The 22,548-nt window shown below is 44.8% G+C and overlaps 1 protein-coding gene across 2 annotated transcripts in view; it reads right to left on the bottom strand.

Annotated features, from left to right (window-relative positions):
* Positions 1 to 5,243: 5,243 nt before the first annotated feature.
* The window catches only part of PLEKHF1 (pleckstrin homology and FYVE domain containing 1), a 92,352-nt gene continuing 75,047 nt past the window's right edge, over positions 5,244 to 22,548 (bottom strand). Inside the window, exon 2 of one of the 2 annotated variants that reach the window (XM_067471129.1) lies at positions 5,244 to 9,623. In XM_067471129.1, the coding sequence (XP_067327230.1) occupies positions 8,804 to 9,610 (807 nt within the window). In that variant the 5' untranslated portion in view covers positions 9,611 to 9,623 and the 3' untranslated portion in view covers positions 5,244 to 8,803. The remainder of the gene's footprint in view (positions 9,624 to 22,548) is intronic. The other variant, XM_067471128.1, reaches the window with a different exon arrangement.

The following is a 22,548-nucleotide window of genomic DNA, read 5'->3' as shown; positions in this document are numbered from 1 at the left end:
CTTTCATCTCAAGAACAGAGAAGCATCCCAAGCTCTGAGGATCACCTGGGAAGGAATCCCACTGGAGCATTGCAGCACACCCAAATACCTCGGAGGAGTCACTCTGGACCGTGCTCTGACCTACAAGAAGCACTGCCTGAACATCAAGCAAAAGGTGGGAGCTAGAAACAATATCATACGAAAGCTGACTGGCACAACCTGGGGATCACAACTAGATACAGTGAAGACATCTGCTACTCTGCTGCTGAGTATGCATGCCCAGTGTGGAACACATCTCACCATACTAAAACAGTGGATGTGGCTCTTAATGAGACATGCTGCATTATCACGGGGTGTCTGCGCCCGACACCACTGGAGAAATTACACTGCTTAGCCGGTATTGCACCAGTTGACATCCGCCGGGAAGTAGCAGCCAATAGTGAAAGGACCAAGGCAGAGACATCTCCAGCTCATCCCCTGTTTGGGTATCAGCCAGCACGCCAATGACTTACATCTAGAAATAGTTTTCTAAGATCTACAGAGACACTCGCTGGAACACCTCAGCAAGCGAGAGTCCAAAAGTGGCAGGCTCAAACCCAGAACCTCAATCCATGGCTGATACCAAATGAGAGACTCCCTCCTGGGCACACAGAAGACTGGGCGACTTGGAAGGCATTGAACAGACTGCGCTGGGGCACCACGAGATGCAGAGCCAATCTCAAGAAATGGGGCCACAAAGTGGAATCCACAACATGTGAGTGTGGAGAAGAGCAAACCACTGACCACCTGCTGCAATGCACCCTGAGCCCCGCCACATGCACAAGGGAGGACCTTCTTATAGTAACACCAGAGGCACTCCAAGTGGCCAGATACTGGTCAAAGGACATTTAACCAGCTACCAAACTCACAAGTTGTGTATTTTGTCTGTTTGTTTGCTTTGTTCTGTTAGAAATGTAATATAATGGACTGGCTGCTCTGACACGACAAAGAAAGAATCGGGTTACTATGAGTTTTCCGGTCTGCCTGGCCATGTTCCAGAAGCATCCTCTCTTGACATTACACCCACATCTATGGCAATGGGATTTTGGCCTGCATCAATAGAAGTCTAGTGCCTAGATCCCGGGAAGTCATGCTTAGAACTCAACAATTCAGAACTCAAATTTCATTCTAAATGGCAGTTCCTAGCTGATTGTCATAAAAATCACCAATAATGAAATAATAATGAAATTTTGAAAGTTTTGTTAGAGTTCTGAAATTTTCATCACCAGGACTTTAGCAACACTGTAGAAGCAAAGCACCAGCGCCCCCTAGTTTTCACCACCAGAACTTTAGTTTTGTAAGAACTTTAGAACCATGGATTGCCCATGCCTAATACACACACACATCACAAAGCATGAAAAATGATGTTATCAACTCAAGAAGACAAATACAGAAAGAAGAGAGGAATTGCCTGCATTCACACGTAACACTAAGCTACAGGTTGCATCTACAGTGTAGAATTAATGCAGTTTGACACCACTTTAACTGCCGTGGCTGTGCTATATAATGATGGGAGTTGTGGTTTTACAAGGTTTTTAGCCTTCCCTGCCAAAGAGTGTTGGGACCTTGCCAAACTACATCTCCCAATGGAAGTCTCTACACGAGAATCTATTTGTTGTTTGTATACAATTTATCCTAATGGTTGGCAATTCTGATGGGGAAATTGCCAACAATTCCTAAGATCGGAAGCAATAAACATGAATTCCACAGATACCACATTAAGTGATATAGAGAACGAACCTGCTTTGAAGAATCATAGAATCAAAGAGTTGGAAGAGACCTCCTGGGCCATCCAGTCCAACCCCATTCTGCCAAGAAGCAGGAATATTGCATTCAAATCACCCCTGACAGATGGCCATCCAGCCTGTTTAAAAGCTTCCAAAGAAGGAGCCTCCACCACACTCCGGGGCAGAGAGTTCCACTGCTGAACGGCTCTCACAGTCAGGAAGTTCTTCCTCATGTTCAGATGGAATCTCCTCTCTTGTAGTTTGAAGTCATTGCTCCACATCCTAATCTCCAAGGAAGCAGAAAACAAGCTTGCTCCCTCCTCCTCCCTGTGGCTTTCTCTCACATATTTATACATGGCTATCATGTCTCCTCTCATCCTTCTCTTCTTCAGGCTAAGCATGCCCAGCTCCTTAAGCCGCTCCTCATAGGGCTTGTTCTCCAGACCCTTGATCATTTTAGTCGCCCTCCTCTGGACACATTCCAGCTTGTCAATATCTCTCTTCAATTGTGGAGCCCAGAATTGAACATAATATTCCAGGTGTGGTCTAACCAAAGCAGAATAGAGCATGGGGAGCATGACTTCCTTAGATCTAGGCACTAGGCTCCTATTAATACAGGCCAAAATCCCATTGGCTTTTTTTGCCGCCACATCACATTGTTGGCTCATGTTTAACTTGTTGTCCACGAGGACTCTAAGATCTTTTTCACATGTACTGCTCTCAAGCCAGGCATTGTCCCCCATTCTGTCTCTTTGCATTTCGTTTTTTCTACCTAAGTGGAGTATCTTGCATTTGTCCCTGCTGAACTTCATTTTGTTAGTTTTGGCCCATTATCTCTCTAACCTGTCAAGATTGTTTTGAATTCTGCTCCTGTCCTCTGGACTATTGGCTCTCCCTCCCAATTTGGTGTCGTCTGCAAACTTGATGATCCTGCCTTCTAGCCCTTCATCTAAGTCATTAATAAAGATGTTGAACAGGACCGGGCCCAGGACGGAACCCTGCGGCACTCCACTTGTCACTTCTTTCCAAGATGAAGAGGAAGCATTAGTGAGCACTCTCTGTGTTCGTCCACTTAACCAATTACAGATCCACCTCACCGTAGTTTTGCCTAGCCCACATTGGACTAGTTTCCTTGCCAGAAGGTCATGGGGGACCTTGTCAAAGAAGGCCTTCCTGAAATCCAGGTACGCCACATCCACGGCATTCCCCACATCTACCCAGCTTGTAGCTCTATCGAAGAAAGAGATCAGATGAGTCTGGCATGACTTGTTTTTGATAAATCCTTGTTGACTATTAGCGATGACTGCATTTGTTTCTAAGTGTGTGCAGACCGCTTCCTTAACAATCTTTTGCAGAATCTTGCCCGGTATCGACGTGAGGCTGACCGGACGGTAGTTGTTTGGGTCATCCTTTTTTCCCTTCTTGAAGATTGGGACCACATTGGCCCTCCTCCAATCTGCTAGATCTAGACACTAGGCTCCTCTTGATGCAGGCCAAAATCCCATTGGCTTTTTTTGCCACCACATCACATTGTTGGCTCATGTTTAACTTGTTGTCCACGAGGACTCCAAGATCTTTTTCACACGTACTGCTCTCGAGCCAGGCATTGTCCCCCATTCTGTCTCTTTGCATTTAGTTTTTCCTGCCAAAGTGGAGTATCTTGCATTTGTCCCTGTTGAACTTCATTTTGTTAATTTTGGCCCTTCATCTCTCTAATCTGTCAAGATCGCTTTGAATCCTTCTCCTGTCCTCTGGAGTATTGGCTATTTCTCCCAATTTGGTGTAAAACATAAATTCCACAGATACCGATTTAAGTGATATATAGAAAAAGAACTCTACGTTCCAGTTTATGGCACCATTTCTATTGCAAAGTAACCAATGTTTAGTGCGTAACTGTAAATTAAGAAAGTAAATTAAAATAATTGGCCTTCTGGCCTAGACAAAATGAAATAAAATGCAGGATCACCAACAAATTAAGTTTGGAAATTAGTGTTTCAAAATACCTTTCCGTAACGGTGACAGCATGGCATGCAATCTTCACAAACAAGACGCTGGGAAGACAGTGTTGGTGTTATTTTATTATTCCAAAGAGCATAAATAAAACAAAAATATGAAAGCTAAGGAATATGAGACATTCAGGTTCCTGATATAGTACCACGGGAAGGAGTCAGAAGTTTATTTTATAAATGGCTGGGAATATGTTTCTAAGCATTGTCAGAATTCTCTTAATATCTGCTTCTGCATCAAGCTGGCCCCAAAGAGCTCATTCTTATAATATATAATTGTTTTGAATCTTGGAACAGAATGTTACTAAAACCCTTGATTCACTTTAAAGGTAAAGGTTTTACCTTAAATCTAGAAATAGTTTTCTAAGATCTATAGAGACACTCGCTGGAGTACCCCAGCAAGCAAGAGTCCAAAAGTGGCAGGCTCAAACCCAGAATCTCATTGAAATCAATGGCTGATACCATTGACTTTTGAATATCTGTCTTTCAAAGATTTGATTGATTTCTAAACACAAATTTAATATATGTTGCATATACGTCATCTACGCATAGTTTGAATGTAATTGTGTACAATATATTTAATAATTTGTGCATATAATAAAAATGGGAGTGCACTGAAGCATGTGGAAGCCAATGTGATCCATACTCCTAGAAGTCACCATAATGTCCTGACCGTGCGTGATGCTATTTGCTTTTGGAAGCTAAGCAAGGTCGGACTTACTCAGTACAGAAGAGTCTCGCTTCTCCAACCTAAACGGGCCGGCAGAACGTTGGATGAGTGAAAATAATGAGGGATTACACAAAAGCCTATTAAACATCAAATTACGTTATGGTTTAACGAATTAGAATCATAGAATCCTTCAGTTGGAAGAGACCGCATGGGCGATCCCGTCCAACCCCTTTCTGCCAAGAAGCAGGAATATTGCATTCAAAGCACCCCTGACAGATGGCCATCCAGCCTCTGTTTAAAAGCCTCCAAAGAAGGAGCCTCCACCAACACCACAGTGTTGTTAAAACTCTGGTGGTGAAAATTTCAGAACTCTAACAAAACTTTCAAAATTTCATTATTAATGACTTTTTATGACAGAACCGTGCTCTTACCTACAAGAAGCACTGCCTGAACATCAAGCAAAAAGTGGGTGCTAGAAACAATATCATACGAAAGCTGACTGGCACAACCTGGGGATCACAACCAGATACAGTGAAGACACCTGCCCTTGCGCTGTGCTACTCTGCTGCTGAGTATGCATGCCCAGTGTGGAACACATCTCACCACACTAAAGCAGTGGATGTGGCTCTTAATGAGACATGCCGCATTATCACGGGGTGTCTGTGCCCTACACCACTGGAAAAATTACACTGTCTAGCCGGTATTGCACCACCTGACATCCGCCGGGAAGTAGCAGCCAATAGTGAAAGGACCAAGGCAGAGACATCTCCAGCCCATGCCCTGTTTGGGTATCAGCCAGCACGTCAACGACTTAAATCTAGAAAAAGTTTTCTAAGATCTACAGAGACACTCACTGGAACACCTCAGCAAGCGAGAGTCCAAAAGTGGCAGGCCCAAACCCAGTACCTCAACCAATGGCTGATACCCAATGAGAGACTCCCCCCTGGGCACACAGAGGACTAGGCGACCTGGAAGGCACTGAACAGACTGCGCTCTGGCATCACGAGATGCAGAGCCAACCTTCAGAAATGGGGCCACAAAGTGGAATCCTCGACATGCGAGTGTGGAGAAGAGCAAACCACTGACCACCTGCTGCAATGCACCCTGAGCCCTGCCACATGCACAAGGGAGGACCTTCTTGCAGCAACACCAGAGGCACTCCAAGTGGCCAGATACTGGTCAAAGGACATTTAACCAACTCACATACTCACACATTTTGTAATCTGCTTGTTTGCTTTGCTCTGTTAGAAATGTAATATAATTTGACTGGTTGTTCTGACACGACAAATAAAATAAAATAAATGACAGAACCAATTAGGAACTGCCATTTATAACGAAATTTTGAAAGTTTTGTTAGAGTTCTGAAATTTTCACCACCAGAACTTTAGCAACACTGTAGAAGCAAAGCACCAGCGCCACCTAGTTTTCACCACCAGAACTTTAGTTTTGTAAGTACTTTAGAACCATGGATTGCACATGCCTACTAGGTAGATACACCAAGGGCAGTGGTTCTCAACCTGTGGGTCCCCAGGTGTTTTGGCCTACAACTCCCAGAACTCCCAGTTTAACAGGTGTTGAGATTTCTGAGAAACAATAAATGACGGTGTCCTATGTATTTAAGAAAATTGGATCCCTTCCTCAGATGCAATTTGGAGCATTCTCGTGCATAAATCTGCAATAGTTCCCATGGCAATACTTCCTATTCTAGAAAGGGAGAACTACTTCAAACGCCCAGACTAAAAGAATGCAACCTTCTCTGGTATATTCCACAGGTTTTGAACTGCATTGCAACCCAAACCACGACAGTGTCAGCATTCAAAAAAATGTGAGTCCCAGCAGAATTGGAGAATGTTCATTGTTCTGTGGCATATTCTGGACCAAATTCGGGCTACAATTTCCACACTCCAACCCTTGGTCATATAGCCTGAGCACTCCCTTATACTCCCTTATACTACATAACACGATTTTTGTTCCTGGGTTATAAATGTCATTTCCTATTTGGTGGATGGGAAGCTTCCCACCGGAGTGACATCATCTATCGGACAGATGGCAATCTATTTGACCTCAACAGACTGAAAGCCAAAATCAAGGTTTGTTATAGAACTCCAATATGCTGATGATAATGTAGTCTGTGCACATTCAGAAGAAGACCTTAAAGCCACTCTAAACACCTTTGCAGAAGCATACGAGAAGCTCACCCTCTCATTGAACATCAAGCAAACCAAAGATCTCTTCCAGCAGAGCCAATCCCTCTCCAATGCCAGAGCCAACCCCTCTCCAGTGCCAGAAATATAGCTTAATGGTGTATCATTAGAAAATGTTGGCCATTTCCGTTCCCTTGGCAGCCACCTCTCCACCAAAGTCAATACTGAAAGCCAAAAACAAGGTCACGACAACATCTGTTATAGAACTCCAATATGCTGATGATAATGTTGTCTGTGCACATTCAGAAGAAGACATACAAGCCACTCTAAACACCTTTGCAGAAGCATATGAGTCTTTCCCTCTCGTTGAACATCAAGGAAACCAAAGTGCTCTTCCAGCAGTCACCAGCCAATCCCTCTCCAATGCCAGAAAGATAGCTTAATGGTGTAACATTAGAAAATGTTGACCACTTCCGCTCCCTTGGCAGCCACCTTTCCACAAAAGTCAACACTGAAAGCCAAAACCAAGGTCACGACAACATCTGTTATAGAACTCCAATATGCTGATGATAATGTAGTCTGTGCACATTCAGAAGAAGACCTACAAGCCACTCTAAGCACCTCTGCAGAAGCATATGAGAAGCTCACCCTCTCATTGAGCATTGAGGAAACCAAAGTGCTCTTCCAGCAATCACAGCCAATGCCTCTCCAATGCCAGAAATACAGCTTAATGGTGTAACATTAGAAAATGTTGGCCATTTCCACTCCCTTGGCAGCCACCTCCCCACAAAAGTCAACACTGAAAGCCAAAACTAAGGTCACGACAACACCTGTTATAGAACTCCAATATGCTGATGATAATGTAGTCTGTGCACATTCAGAAGAAGACCTTAAAGGGACTCTAAACACCTTTGCAGAAGCATACGAGAAGCTCAGCCTGTCATTGAGCATCAAGAAAACCAAAGTGATCTTCCAACAGTCACCAGCCAATCCCTCTCCATTGCCAGAAATACAGCTCAATGGTGTAACATTAGAAAATGTTGACCATTTCCGCTCCCTTGGCAGTCACCCCTCCACCAAAGTCAACACTGAAAGCCAAAACCAAAGTCATGACAACATGTTATAGAACTCCAATATGCTGATGATAATGTAGTCTGTGCACATTCAGAAGGCCTTAAAGCCACTCTAAACACCTTTGCAGAAGCATACGAGAAGCTCGGCCTCTCATTGAACATCGAGGAAACCAAAGTGCTCTTCCACCAGTCACCAGCCAATCCCTCTCCATTGCCAGAAAGACAGCTTAATGGTGTAATATTAGAAAATGTTGACCATTTCCGCTCCCTTGGCAGCCACCTCTCCACCAAAGTCAACACTGAAAGCGGAAACTAAGGTCATGACAACATCTGTTATAGAACTCAAATATGCTGATGATAATGTAGTCTGTGCACATTCAGAAGACCTTAAAGCCACCTTAAACACCTCTGCAGAAGAATTTTTTTTGTTGTGTCAGGAGCAAGTTGCTTCTGGTGTGAGAGAATTGACCGTCTGCAAGGACGTTGCCCAGGGGACACAACCAAAAAATTATTATTATTATCATTATTATTATTATTATTATTATTATTATTATATCCTTGGGCTATGCTGGATCACATAAGGAAGTCTATCACAAAACCATGGAAAAGGTTTCTCAAACTGCAAAAAACTTTCTTTCTGTGGGAGGGACATTTTGCAGCACGTTTTGTTATAGTTTTTCACTGTCTCATAGAATCTCAAGCAATTCAACAGAATTTGTGGCAGGCACAAAAATGAAGTTTCTTTCAAATTAAGTACCACACGATTAAACAGGAGTAATACTTTCAAATTAGGAACAAAAAAATATATCAAATTTTGTTAACGTTGTGCTATGGAACTAAACTGCATAATTATAATATCACTCCTCTGAAAGGACATTAAGGCAAATGTGTGTCCTTTGGAAAGAATAGAATCATAAAATCCTAGAGTTGGAAGAGAGTCCAACCCCATTCTGCCAAGAGGCAGGAAAATTGCATTCAAAGCATCCCCGACAGATGGCCATCCCGCCTCTGTTTAAAAGCCTCCAAAGAAGGAGCCTCCACCACACTCCGGGGCAGAGAGTTCCACTGCTGAACAGCTCTCACAATCAGGAAGTTCTTCCTAATGTTCAGGTAGAATCTCCTTTCTTGTAGGTTGAAGAACAAAGTCCCCAAAATGAACTTGAGGTCAACTATGGAACGATGACCACGCCACGTCCGATGTGTAAAATTCGGTCTCCGGCGACCATTCTAGTCGATCCTCCTCGGATCGGTCGCTGTCGTCCCCGCTGGAAGGTTCGTAGCCGGACACAGGAGACGGGACTCGTTTCGACTGCTCTTCGGCTTCCTGTTTCTCCGCCATGAGCTGTTTGTAGCACAGATTGCAAACTCTCAACGGCTTTGGGGAGAGCCGGGGCATGAGGAAGCGCTGCCTGGAGCAGTCTCCGCACACAACGAAGCCGCACTTCCGACAGTGGTGCCGTCGCGTGATAGCGGAGAACTTGGTCTGCGTGCACCGCATGCAGATATCGGTGGCCTTGTCAGGGATCCACGGGGCAGCGTGTTCGGTGGGGGGCGGCCGGCCCGTCTTGGACAACAAAATGCGGATGCACTCCTCCAAGTGGCTGATCCACTCTTTCCTCTCCGTCAGGGAAGCGGCCGACACCACAAAAGACTTCTTGGCCGTCTTGATCATCCACCGGTTCTTCATCTGCAAGGTGTCCGGCAGCGTTTCCAAAGTGACTTCGTCCAGCGGGATGATGTGCTGGGAGCTGTACTTCCTCTTGTTGATGACAATGCTCCCGTAGACAAGGATGTCGTTGAAAAGGAAGAAAATCCGCGGCTTGGCCTTCTTGCGGCATTCTTTGGTCAAGATCCCTTCGCCCAGGAGGACTCTTCCCGGCACGGCCAAGGGCTGCCCAGAGGTACCAAAGCAGCTTTCCACCGCAGCAATGCGCTGGCTGTTAATCTCCGTATTCGCCAGGTGGTCCACCATCTTGGATGGTCACCTAAGGGGGAAAGAAGAGTACCAAACAGAAATTAAATCCATGAATTTTCCAAGGGGTAAAAAAAAAAGGACTGGATTCTTTCCCCTAATCTTTTGAATAATTTGGCCACGGTGGTCAACGCTCTTGTTACATCCCGTTTAGATTACTGCAACGCACTCTACGTGGGGTTGCCTTTGAAGACTGCTCGGAAACTCCATCTAGTCCAGCGGGAGGTAGCCAGACTACTCACCGGGGCGTCATACAGGGAGCATACCACCCCCCTGTTGTGTCAGCTCCACTTGCTGCCGATCCAGTTCCGAGCAACATTCAAGGTGCTGGTTTTGACCTACAAAACCCTATACGGTTCCGGCCCAGTGTATCTATCCGAACGGATCTCCAGAGGTCCCGACTCCCAGGTTGAGAAACACTGCACTAGGGAATGAACCCACTTTAAATCCGGTTGCTGCCTTCTGGGGTTTGTAGTTTCTGGAGTAGAACAACTACTTTCAAAGTAAGGTCTGCACAATTAAACAGGAAAAACACTTCAATTTTTTAAATATTTTGTTACATAGTGATGTTATAACCTGTATATATTAAAAATGCATATACGTGTTATTTTCAAGCAATTGAACCATCTGTACTGGTAGCTTATATTTCAAAATTGCGAATAGTTTTGCTCCCAGAAGCTCACTTAACACTCCCAGACAGGATGAACTGCTCCAATACTTAAGAAAACACTCTCTTAGGCTTAATCAAACATAGCTTCACAACATGCATCATAGGAACAGCATGCAGATACGGATTGACAGGCTGAGTCATTTCCTCATGCGCAAAGGTAATCTGAGGTTTACAAAGAGCACACATGTGTTCCTGCAAGTACACACAGCACTTAATATACTTTCATTCACTAGCAAACACAGAGTTCAAAACTAAAGGTCAGAACAGGACCAAGTTCCTGGGTTGTTGTAGGTTTTTTTCAGGCTATATGGCCATGTTCTAGAGGCATTCTCTCCTGACGTTTCCCCTGCATCTATGGCAAGCATCCTCAGGGGTTGTGAGGTCTGTTGGAACTAGGAAACAGACCTCACTACCTCTGAGGATGCTTGCCATAGATGCAGGCGAAACGTCAGGAGGTGAGCACCTGCACCTTGAATTGGGACTGGAAGATGAACGGCAGCCAATGGAGCTCCTTAAACAGGAGGGTTGACCTCTCTCTGTAAGGAGCACCACTTAACAGCCTGGCCGCCAACCGTTGGACCAGTTGGAATTTCCGGGCCGTTTTCAAGGACAGCGCCACGTAGAGCACATTACAGTAGTCCAATCTAGAGGTGACCAAGGCATGGACCACCCCGGCCAGATCAGCCTTTACGAAGTACGGTCGCAGTTGGCGCACGAGTCTTAGTTGTGCGAAAGCCCTCCCAGACACCGCCGATGCCTGAGCCTCAAGTGTAAGTGATGAATCCAAGAGGACACCCAAACTGCGGACCTGTGACTTCAGGGGGAGTGTAACCCCGTCCAACACAGGTTGCCACCCTATACCCTGGTCAGGTTTGCGATCGACCAGGAGGACCTCTGTCTTGTCGGGATTGATCTTCAGCTTGTTCCTCCTCATCCAGACAGCCACAGCTGACAGGCACTCGTCCAGCACTCGAGGGGCTTCCTTGGAGTTTGGTGGGAAAGAGTAGTAGAGTTGTATGTCATCCGCGTAGAGATGGCACCCAACTCCAAAACTCCGGATGACCTCTCCCAGCAGTTTCATGTAGATGTTAAAAATAGAGACTTATATCATGACACGTGCAGTTTCAGCATCCTGTGATAAACAGAAGTGAGCCAGGGGAAATCTTTAATGAACCCCCCTCGTATATGCAGGTGGAACAACTACAAAAATTAAGGATCATGGGATCTGGTGCCATTTCGAAAAACAAAACAAACCACAGTTAAGTGTATAGTGCAGCGATGCTGGGCTGCTTTGAGGGCGAGCTTGCCGTAGTGACGGACTCACTTCCCTGCCATCAGTCGCTCTGATCATAATTTGATCATTTAGGAGACCAAAAAGAAAACCACTATGAAGTCATTTCCCTCCTATGAACATAATGACTCTGTGCACTTCAGAGCAAAGGGAGGCCGGCGCATGAAAGCCCTTTGTAAGGAAACTAAAACTACCGTCCCTCTGATCTCAGTGCGCATTTGAAGTAGTAACACACAGCTTTAAAAAACGGCAACTCCAATTATACAATAGAGAGGGAGAAGGAGGGAGGGAGCGTTGCAGGCGAGCCAAGCTTTTATAGCGATTAGAGAGCAGTTGTTTCCATGAGTGCTCTTAGCGGGGGGCTCGTGCTAACCTTTTATCACGGAATCCATGGGGCTGATTAGTGACGCTGGACTTCTCCCCTTAGAATGGAAATGTTCACAACGTCACATGCAAAAGCAGTAATTGCATGCCTTGGTGGCAGCTGAAAATCAAAGGCAGGGGGAGAGGTTGGTCTGAGATGCCAGTTCAAAGCCCTTTGGAACTAGCTCTCCAAACAGTCGGGAGCACTTTGCTCTCCGTTTCCAAACTCCAGACCTGGAAAGGGAGGTGAAGAAAGATCCTCCTGGACCTGGACCAAAGGGACATTAAGTCCAAGGGGACAGCATACTTCCCACATTGATTTTGCAGTATTCACACAAGCTTTCAGGATGCCAGGACTACATTTAGTCTGCTGCTTTCAAGCTATGCTTCTAAGTTGATATTTAAGTACGAGGGTTGGATGAAAAGTAATGCCTCCACCTTCGTAACTCCTTAACCGATGGAAGTACTGGTATGTGGCAGGTACTCACTTGTTCAGTAGACTCTCCTCTGCAGTTCCATTTTGGCAGGAAGCCTTAGCAGGAAAAGTAATGCCTCCACCTTCATAACTCCTCAACAGATATTTATTTATCGTGTCATCCGCATCCAGAACATTGTATTACATTTCTAACAGAACAAAACAAACAAACAGATAATAAATAAATAAATAAATGCAAATTTTGCAAGCTTGGTAGTTGATTAAATGTCCTTTGATCAGTATCTGGCCACTTGGGAGTGCCTCTGGTATGGCCGCAAGAAGGTCCTCCATCGTGCATGTGGCAGGGCTCAGGTTGCATTGCAGCAGGTGGTCAGTGGTTTGCTCTTCTCCACACTCGCATGTCGTGGATTCCACTTTGTGGCCCCATTTCTTGAGGTTGGCTCTGCATCTCGTGGTGCCAGAGAGCAGTCTGTTCAGCGCCTTCCAAGTCGCCTAGTCTTCTGTGTGCCCCAGGGGGGAGTCTCTCATCTGGTATCACCCACGGATTGAGTTGCTGGGTTTGAGCCTGCCACCTTTGAACTCTCGCTTGCTGAGGTGTTCCAGCGAGTGTCTCTGTAGATCTAAGAAAACTATTTCTTGATTTAAGTCGTTGATGTGCTGGCTGATACCCAAACAAGGGATGAGATGGAGATGTCTCTTCCTCAACAGATTGCAGTACTGGTATATGGCAGGTACTGGCTTGTTCAGTAGACTCTCCTCTACAGTTCCATTTTGGCAGGAAGCCTTAGCATTGAATGGTTGTGTCGTTAAAGTATGTGCAGACGGTTGGTCAATGCGACTTAAACAACATGCAGTCACTTGAATTCTTGACAGCAGAAGGTGTCACCCCAAAGGAGATCTATCAGAGAATGCAAGCTGTTTATGGTGATTGTGTTGATGTGAGTACTGTGCGTTGTTGAGCGAGTAAGTTTAAAGATGTTGAGGTGACACTTTATGCTGTCAAGAATTCAATGACTACACATTGCTTACGTCTGCACATGGTTCCATACTTTGCGCTCTACCACACTTTTGGGCAGAGAGTTCCACTGCTGAACAGCTCTCACAGTCAGGAAGTTCTTCCTAATGTTCGTAGGGAATCTCCTTTCTTGTAGTTTGAAGCCACTGTTCCATTGTGTCCTAGTCTCCAGGGCAGCAGAAAGGAAGCTTGCTCCCTCCTCCCTGTGGCTTCCTCTCACATTTATACATGGCTATCATGACTCGTCTCAGCCTTCTCTTCTTCAGGCTAAACATGCCCAGCTCTTTAATCCGCTCCTCATAGGGCTTGTTCTCCAGACCCTTGATCTTTTGAGTCACCCTCCTCTGGACACATTCCAGCTTGTCAATGTCTTTCTTCAATTGTGGTGCCCAGAATTGGACACAATATTCCAGGTGTGGTCTAACCAAGGCGGAATAGAGCATGGGGAGCATTACTTCCCTAGATCTAGACACTATGCTCCTCTTTTTGTAGGCCAAAATATCATTGGCTTTTTTTGCCGCCGCATCACATTTTTGGCTCATATTTAACTTGTTGTCCATGAAGACTCCAAGATCTTTTTCACATGTCCTGCTCTCGAGCCAGTCATCTGCCAAGAAGCAGGAAAATTGCATTCAAAGCACCCTCAACAGATGGCCATCCAGCCTCTGTTTAAAAGCCTCAAAAGAAGGAGTCTCTACCACACTCTTGGGCAGAGAGTTCCACTGCTGAACAGCTCTCACAGTCAGGAAGTTCTTCCTAATGTTCAGATGGAATCTCTTTTCTTGTAGTTTAAGGCCACTGCTCCGTGTCCTAGTCTCCAGGGCAGCAATAATAATAATAATAATAATAATAATAATAATAATAATAATAATAGCTTGCTCCCTCCTCCCTCTGGCTTCCTCTCACATGTTTATATATGGCCCTCATCATGTCTCCTCTCAGCCTTCTCTTTTTCAGGCTCAGCATGTCCAGCTCTTTAAGCCGCTCCTCATAGGGCTTGTTCTCCAGACCCTTGATCATTTCAGTCACCCACCTCCGGACACATTCCAGCTTGTCAACATCTCCCTTCAATTGGAAAGGATACGCAAGCAAATTCAAATAGGAAAAAAGACACAAAGGACAAGAATCATGGGAGTCAGCAGGTTTCAGAGTAGACACGACTGAGCCGAGACAACAGTTTTATCCGGCTTTTGGAAATCATTTGCAGAGGTTGACTTTTGACCAAGTCATGGGAAAGCCGCCCTCTTTCCTTCCAAATGCACTTTTGCAAAAGATACAGCCGTGATTTATACATTGGCTTGAATGTGCACTTCGTAAAACAAAACAAAACAAGACAAACCAAAACATGTATCTGGTTGTAACTGTTTCCAGAGAGCTTGAAACTCTTGAGTGCAACATATGAAGCACTTTGTAAACACATACTTCCTCCCTTCGCTGAATGTATTCAGTGGGGCTCATTCAGAATGCAGCTTTGGTCAGTCGGATTTCAAAGGGGGAAAAGGCAAACAAGTTTGCCATTGTATCCTGACCACACAGAATCCTGTCTTTTCTAATGTCACAAGGGATAGAAGTCAAAGCAGGTCTTTGTGCTGCAGAAACTCAACACAACAACCTTGGAGACAACAGGAGAACACGTTTACTGGACTCGATTTCGCTGCACAGGAACAAACGCTCCTCCAAAACCCACCCATTTGTAGTATGAGGGTGGATCTAAAGTTCAACCATAAATAAAATGATCAAGGGTCTGGAGAACAAGCCCTATGAGGAGCGGTATGAAAGGTAGAGACTAAAATCTGACATGGTGCAGACCAATGATAATGGAATGTGGCTTAAGTAATTTAAAATCCAAAGCTGTAATAAAGCTGGAACTATCTTCTGGAGAGTTGCCAGATGTTCAAGCTGGGTTTAGAAAAGGCAGAGGAACGAGAGACCAGATTGCCAACATCTGGATGCTGGAGAATGGAGAAAGGCAGGGAGTTTCAGAAAAACATCTACTCCTGCTCCATTGACTATTCTAAAGCCTTTGACTGTGTGGATCATAATAAATGGTGGCAAGTTCTTGGTGGGATGGGCATCCCAAGCCCCCTTCCCTCTCTCCTGAGGAATCTGTACAAGGAGCAACAGTCAGAACTGACCACAGAGGAACAGACGGGTTCAAGATTGGGAAAGGCGTCCGGCAAGGCTGCAGACTCTCTCCCAACCTTTTTAACGTGTATGCAGAACACATCATGAGATGTGCGGGGCTTGACTAATGCAAGGCTGGGGTGAAAATTGCTGGAAGAAACATTAACAACCTCAGATATGCAGATGACACCACTCTGATGGCCGAAAACAAGGAGGAGCTGAGGAGCCTTCTACTCAAGGTGAAAGAAGAAAGCGCAAAAGCCGGGTTGCAGCTAAACGTCAAAAAAACCAAGATTATGGCAACAAGAATGATTGACAACTGGGAAATAGGGGGAGAAAATGTGGAGGCCGTGACAGACTTTGTATTTCTAGGCACAAAGATTACTGCAGATGCAGACTGTGGCCAGGAAATCAGAAGATGCTTCCTTCTTGGGAGGAGAGCAATGTCCAGTCTCGATAAAATGGTGAAGAGTAGAGACATCAGACTGGCAACAAAGATCCATTGCCTAGTCAAAGCCATGGTCTTCCCTGTAGTCACCTACGGATGTGAGAGCTGGACCATAAGGAAGGCTGAGCGAAGGAAGATCGATGCTTTTGAGCTGTGGTGTTGGAGGAAAGTTCTGAGAGTGCCTTGGACTGCCAGAAGATCCAACCAGTCCATCCTCCAGGAAAGAAAGCCCAACTGCTCATTGGAGGGAAGGAGACTAGAAACAAAGTGGAAGTCCTTTGGCCACATCATGAGGAGACAGCAAAGCCTAGAGAAGGGAATGATGCTGGGGAAAGTGGAAGGCAAAAGGAAGAGGGGCCGACCAAGGGCAAGATGGATGGATGGCATCCTTGAAGTGACTGGACTGACCTTGAAGGAGCTGGGGGTGGTGACGGCCGACAGGGAGCTCTGGCGTGGGCTCGTCCATGAGGTCACGAAGAGTCGGAGTCGACTGAACGAATGAAAAAAATTGCCTTTTCAATGTATTTTTGTCTGCTGATTTATTCATCTTAATTGTTGTGTTCTGTTTCTTTGTCGGCATCTAATGACTGCCAATTGTACAAATCTATATAAATAAAAATGTAATGTTCGTTTTTGGGATTAACATAACTCAAAAACCACTGGACGAATTGACACCAAATTTGGACACAAGACACCTAACAACCCAATGTATGTCCTTCACTCAAAAAATTGATTTTGTCATTTGGGAGTTGTAGTTACTGGGATTTGGGAGTTGTAGTTACTAAACCCCACCAAGGATGGAATTGAACCAAACTTGGCACACTGTTCTGCCATGTCCAACAGAAAATACTGGAAGGGCTTGGTGGGCAGTGTCCTTTGGTTTTGGAGTTGTAGTTCACCTACATCCAGAGAGCACTGTGGTCTCAAACAATGATGGATCCAGACCAAACTCATACTCAACACGCCCAAATGTGAACACTGGTGGAGTTTGGGGAAAATAGAATCTTGAAATTTGGGAGTTGTAGTTGCTGGGATTTATAGTTCACCTACAATCACAGAGCATTCTGAACCCCACCAATGATAGAAATGGGCCAAACCTCCCACACGGAACCCCCATGTGGGCCACAGCAACGCGTGGCAGGGGACGTCTAGTACTCTAGATAAATAAATAAAAAATAAGTTGCTACTGACATGATAAAAAAAATCCCATGAAGCTCCAGTTGGTTTCATCAATGTTAAGAAGTTGTGTGCGAACATACGTAGGATAGATGGAAGTCACTTCTGCCCTTCACATTTTTGGGTTTAGGGGCACAGGACCCCATGAAAGTGGAAAGTAGAATAAAGAAATTGTTTTTTGGGGGGAGCACCTCTCTAAATAGCTAGATATTCCAATTGGAAGCTCATTATAGAATTGCATTGGAGAACCTACAGATTCTTAAAGATCAGGTCTCGCTAGAAATCGACCTCACAACCTCTGAGGATGCTTGCCATAGATGCAGGCGAAACGTCAGGAGAGAATGCTTCTAGAACATGGCCATATAGCTCGAAAAACCTACAACAACCCGATCTTTAAGTTGTCCAGAATGACTGCAGGAAATTGACTACAGAGTCGAATCAACCCTGGCAATCAATTGAGTGGCAAATGTCGCAGTCAGATCGTCCTCACATCCAGAGTCACATTGGAAGATCTAGACATTTCTAGACGTTTAAAAAAAAAAAAAGCAAAGCCACAAATGTGGAGTGGAAACTGTACAAAAAAATCAGTGAATCTCTGTTTTACAAAGTCTTTTAACCCCCTGCCCCTTTCCTCGTTTTCCTGTGTCCAGCTGGCTCCCCCCCCCCCCCCCCATCCCAGCAACACTGGAAGGCAAATGAAAGATTGCTGGAACACCAAATAAGTCTGTTGTCAGGTTGCAGTGCAACACCTGCAGCAAACAATGCAATATACTCTGGGCTGAAAAAGAGCAGAATTCTATTCTGGCCTATCTCATTGAAGCCTCACGTGCATGCCTACAAAAGGCAAGATAAACAGCAGCTGCCTTCGGAATCTGAGAAATTGAGGATCCATGCGCAACAAAACAGAGGGACAGCAGAGAAGCCTGCCTCTCCAGTTATGCCCGAAAGAATAGACAGACTTGCAAGTTTGGCCAAAATGGAAACCACAAGAGAAGTAGAAAGAAAAAGCCAGAGCTACATGCATTTTAGGGAAAGCCTTCAAGTCGTCTCATAGAATCATAGAATCAAAGAGTTGGAAGAGACCTCATGGGCCATCCAGCCCAACCCCCTGCCAAGAAGCAGGAATATTGCATTCAAATCACCCCTGACAGATGGCCATCCAGCCTCTGTTTAAAAGCTTCCAATGAAGGAACCTCCACCACATTCCAGGGCAGAGAGTTCCACTGCTGAACGGCTCTCACAGTCAGGAAGTTCTTCCTCATGTTCAGATGGAATCTCCTTTCTTGTAGTTTGAAGCCATTGTTCCATTGCGTCCTAGTCTCCAGGGAAGCAGAAAACAAGCTTGCTCCCTCCTCCCTGTGGCTTCCTCTCACATATTTATACATGGCTCTCATATCTGCTCTCAGCCTTCTCTTCTTCAGGCTAAACATGCCCAGCTCCTTAGCCGCTCCTCATAGGGCTTGACCCTTGATCATTTGAGTCTCTCTCTTCCTCTGGACACATTCCAGCTTGTCAATATCTCCCTTGAATTGTGGTGCCCAGAATTGGACACAATATTCCAGGTGTGGTCTAACCCAAGCAGAATAGAGCATGGGGAGCATGACTTCCCTAGATCTAGACACTAGGCTCCTATTGATGCAGGCCAAAATGTTCACAATAATATTCTTCACTTGCACGAGGCTCACTTGGTTGTTTCATTAACATTAGTTTTTAATAAAAGGTTATCCAACATGCACCTCTTTCTAATCCCAATCCTTTCCATTCTATTTCTGCCTCTGGCCCCAAATGTAACCATGGGAGGAAGCATGAATGCCTAGTTCTTCTTGCCCATTGAGGAAGATGTCAATGGGGCGGAGGAGCTGACCTCAGTTTCACCCAGGCACTGACCTTCCTCCTCGTCTTCTGCCCTGAACAAACAAAGGCACTTATTGACAGATGAAGGCCGCGCCTTGCCCAATGATAAGCTGGAGAGGATCCTGCCACAACAGCAAAGTTGCAAAGGAAGGAGAGGAGTTTCCTAACTCAGCCCTTCCAGAACTGATGTGCCTACTGTCCCCAAATCCTTTTTTCAATCATCAATATGATTAGCCTCAATGAACGCAATGAGATTTGCCAAAGTAGACAATTACAAGATTCCAAATCTACAGCAAAAGAGTGTGGTGACCTTTTTGGGGAGTTGGGAAGGCCCAGGGACCAAAATGTTTTGATTTTATATTGTACGAGGGTTGAATGAAAAGTAATGCCTCCAACTTCGTAACTCCTCAACCGAATGTAGTACTAGTATGGGTCAGGTACTGGCTTGTTCAGTAGACTCTCCTCTACAGTTCCATTTTGGCGAAAAGCCTTAGCATTGCACAGATGTGTTGTTATAGTGCGAAGAGCACCAGGATTGTGGCGCAGCTGGCTGAGTGTCAGCTGCATTAAGATCACTCTGACCAAAAGGTCATGAGTTCGAAGCCAGCCTGGGTTGGAGTGGGTTTGCAACCAATTGTGTGTAGCCTGTTGTCGACCTTTGCAACCCGAAAAACAGTTGCATCCGTCAAGTAGGAAAATTAGGTACCACCTTAAAGTGTGGGGAGGCTAATTTAACTAATTTATGAGGCCATAAAAAAGACTCCAGCAAAGCACTCCAGCAAAAGCATGTGGGGAATGCGAAAGTACTTCATCAGTGTCGCAGATGGACGTTGAAAGCGACAGCTCCCCTGGCGGCCAGAAAAAGTTAAGTAGCCTCTGTGTATGTCTGTATATGTTGTATGTCAAATTGCCATTGAATGTTTGCCATATATGTGTACACTGTAATCTGCCCTGAGTCCCCTGCGGGGTGAGAAGAAGGGCGGAATATAAAAGCTGTAAATAAATAAATAAGTATGGAACTCTGTGCAGATGATCGGTCAATGCGACTTAAGCAACGTGCAGTCATTGAATTTTTGACAGCAGAAGGTGTCACCCCAAAGAAGATTCTCAGACAAAGCAAGCTGTTGATGGTGATTGTGTTTTTGTGAGTACTGTGCGTCGTTGGGCAAGTAAGTTTAAAGATGTTGAGGTGGGAACATCTGACTTGCATCGCAAACAAAGAGTTGGACGTCCTGTGACAGCAACCACCGAGTTCGCAAGCAAAAGGTTGACAGATTGATTCAGGACAATCGTCGTATCACTCAAAGAGAAATTTCAAACATAATCGGGATTTCACAAGAACGTGTGGGTCACATTATTGCTTTGCTTGGCTATTGGAAGATCTGTGCATAATGGATACCCAGGATGAGAGAACTGTGAGACGCTGGTCGCGGAAACAGAGTGTCGACTTCTTCCGTGATGGCTTCAGAAAACGTGTTCATCATGGACAGAAATATATCTGTCTGGTGATTATGTGGAAAAGTGAATCACCTCGCAACAAAAGATTGCTCCAGGCACTGTCAGGCCATTAATTTTCAAATTTTATTTATTTATTTCAAAGTTTTATATACCGAGCTTCTCACCTCATAAGAGGGACTCAGCCCGGTTTCCAACCATAAAAACACATACAATCGGTAAAATATCAAAATACACATTACAATAAAACATTAAAAAGCACATATATTTAAAACTACAGTAGTCAGTTGTCATACTAAAATCGAATATAAACAGTCTTCCATCCAAATAATTGTCTCATTCTTTGAAAGCCTGTCTCCATAACCACGACTTCACCTGTTTCCTGAATGTCAGGATTGTTGGGGCGGTTCTAACCTTTGGCGGGAGAGAGTTCCAGAGTCGCGGGGCCACCACCGAGAAAGCCCTGTCCCTCGTCCCCACCAGCCGCGCTTGTGAGACCGGTGGGATTGAGAGCAGGGCCCCTCCAGACAATCTTAGTAATCTTGATGGTTTCAAGGTGGTTAGTTGAAACATTCACACCTAGCTCCAGCAGACAAGAGTCCTTTGTCCCACTCTGGTCATTCCACAGATATATAAACCCCTTTTTCCTAGTTCCAACAGACCTCACTACCTCTGAGGATGCTTGCCATAGATGCAGGTGAAACGTCAGGAGAAAATGCCTCTAGAATATGGCCATACAGCCCGAAAAAACCTACAACAACCCAAGTTTAAAGATGTTGAGGTGGGAACATCTGACTTGCGTGACAAACAAAGAGTTGGACGTCTTGTTACAGCAACTACAGAGTCTCACAAGCAAAAAAGTTGACAGATTGATTCAGGACGATCTTCGTATCACTCAGAGAGAAATTTCAAGCATAATCGACAATTCACAAGAACGTGTGGGTCACAATGGATCTGTGCACAATGGGTACACAGGATGAGAGAAATGTGAGATGCTGGTTTATTTATTTATTTATTTATTTGCTTTATTTCTATACCACGTTTTTCAGCCTGATTAGATTGCGGAAACAGAGTGTCGATTTCTTCCGTGACGGCTTCAGAAAACTTGTTAATTATTGACATAATCTAGTGATTATGTGGAAAAGTGAATAGTGGTAGTTAAAGAGGATTATTTCTGTGTTTGATTTATTAAAATATTCCCATTCAAACCCAAGTAACGAAGGCAGAGGCATTACTTTTCATTCAACCCCCGTACTACCAATATCTCTGCTGCATAGCAGAACTGCTGTGGCCTTAGAGAGAAAGAATAGTAGTCTGCATTTGCTGGACTTTAATCCCCTCCCTGACTGCTCCCCCTTATGTTTTCCAATTTTTTTTCTGACTGAATCCTTGATTGGCAGGATAATTATTAACAACAACAAAATCCACAGCAGTTATTGCGATGCAGTGGTTAGACTGCTGAACTGGGATTGGGAGATCAAGCTCCAAGTCCCTTTGCCTTCAAGTCACTTCCGACCTTTGGTGACCCTAAGATCAGTGTTTCTCAACCTTCTGAATGCCGCGACCCCTTAATACCGTTCCTCATGTTGTGGTGACCCCCAACCATAACGTTATTTTCGTTGCTACTTCATAATTGTCATTTTGCTCCTGTTATGAATCGTAATGTAAATATCTGATACACAGGATTATTTTCATTCACTGAACCAAACTTGGCACAAATACCTGATACATCCAAATCTGAATACTGGTGGGGTGGGGTGAGATTGATTTTGTCATTTGGGAGTTGTAGTTGCTGGGATTTGTAGTTCACCTACAATCAAAGAGCATTCTGAACTCCACCAATGATGGAATTGAACCAAACTTGGGACATGGAACTCCCACAACCAACAGAAAATACTGGAAGGGTCTGGTGGGAACTGTCTTTGAGTTTTGGAGTTGTAGTTCACTTACATCCAGAGAGCACCGTGTACTCTAACAATGATGTATCTGGACCAAACTTGGCACGGATACTCAATATGGCCAAATGTGATCACTGGTGGAGTTTAGGGAAAATAGACCTTGACATTTGAGAGTTGTAGTTGCTGGGATTTATAGTTCACCTACAAT

The sequence above is a fragment of the Anolis sagrei genome, chromosome 8 (assembly GCF_037176765.1).
Source record: "Anolis sagrei isolate rAnoSag1 chromosome 8, rAnoSag1.mat, whole genome shotgun sequence".
Taxonomy (NCBI): Eukaryota; Metazoa; Chordata; class Lepidosauria; order Squamata; family Dactyloidae; genus Anolis; species Anolis sagrei.
This window is presented reverse-complemented; position numbering and strand designations above follow the sequence as displayed.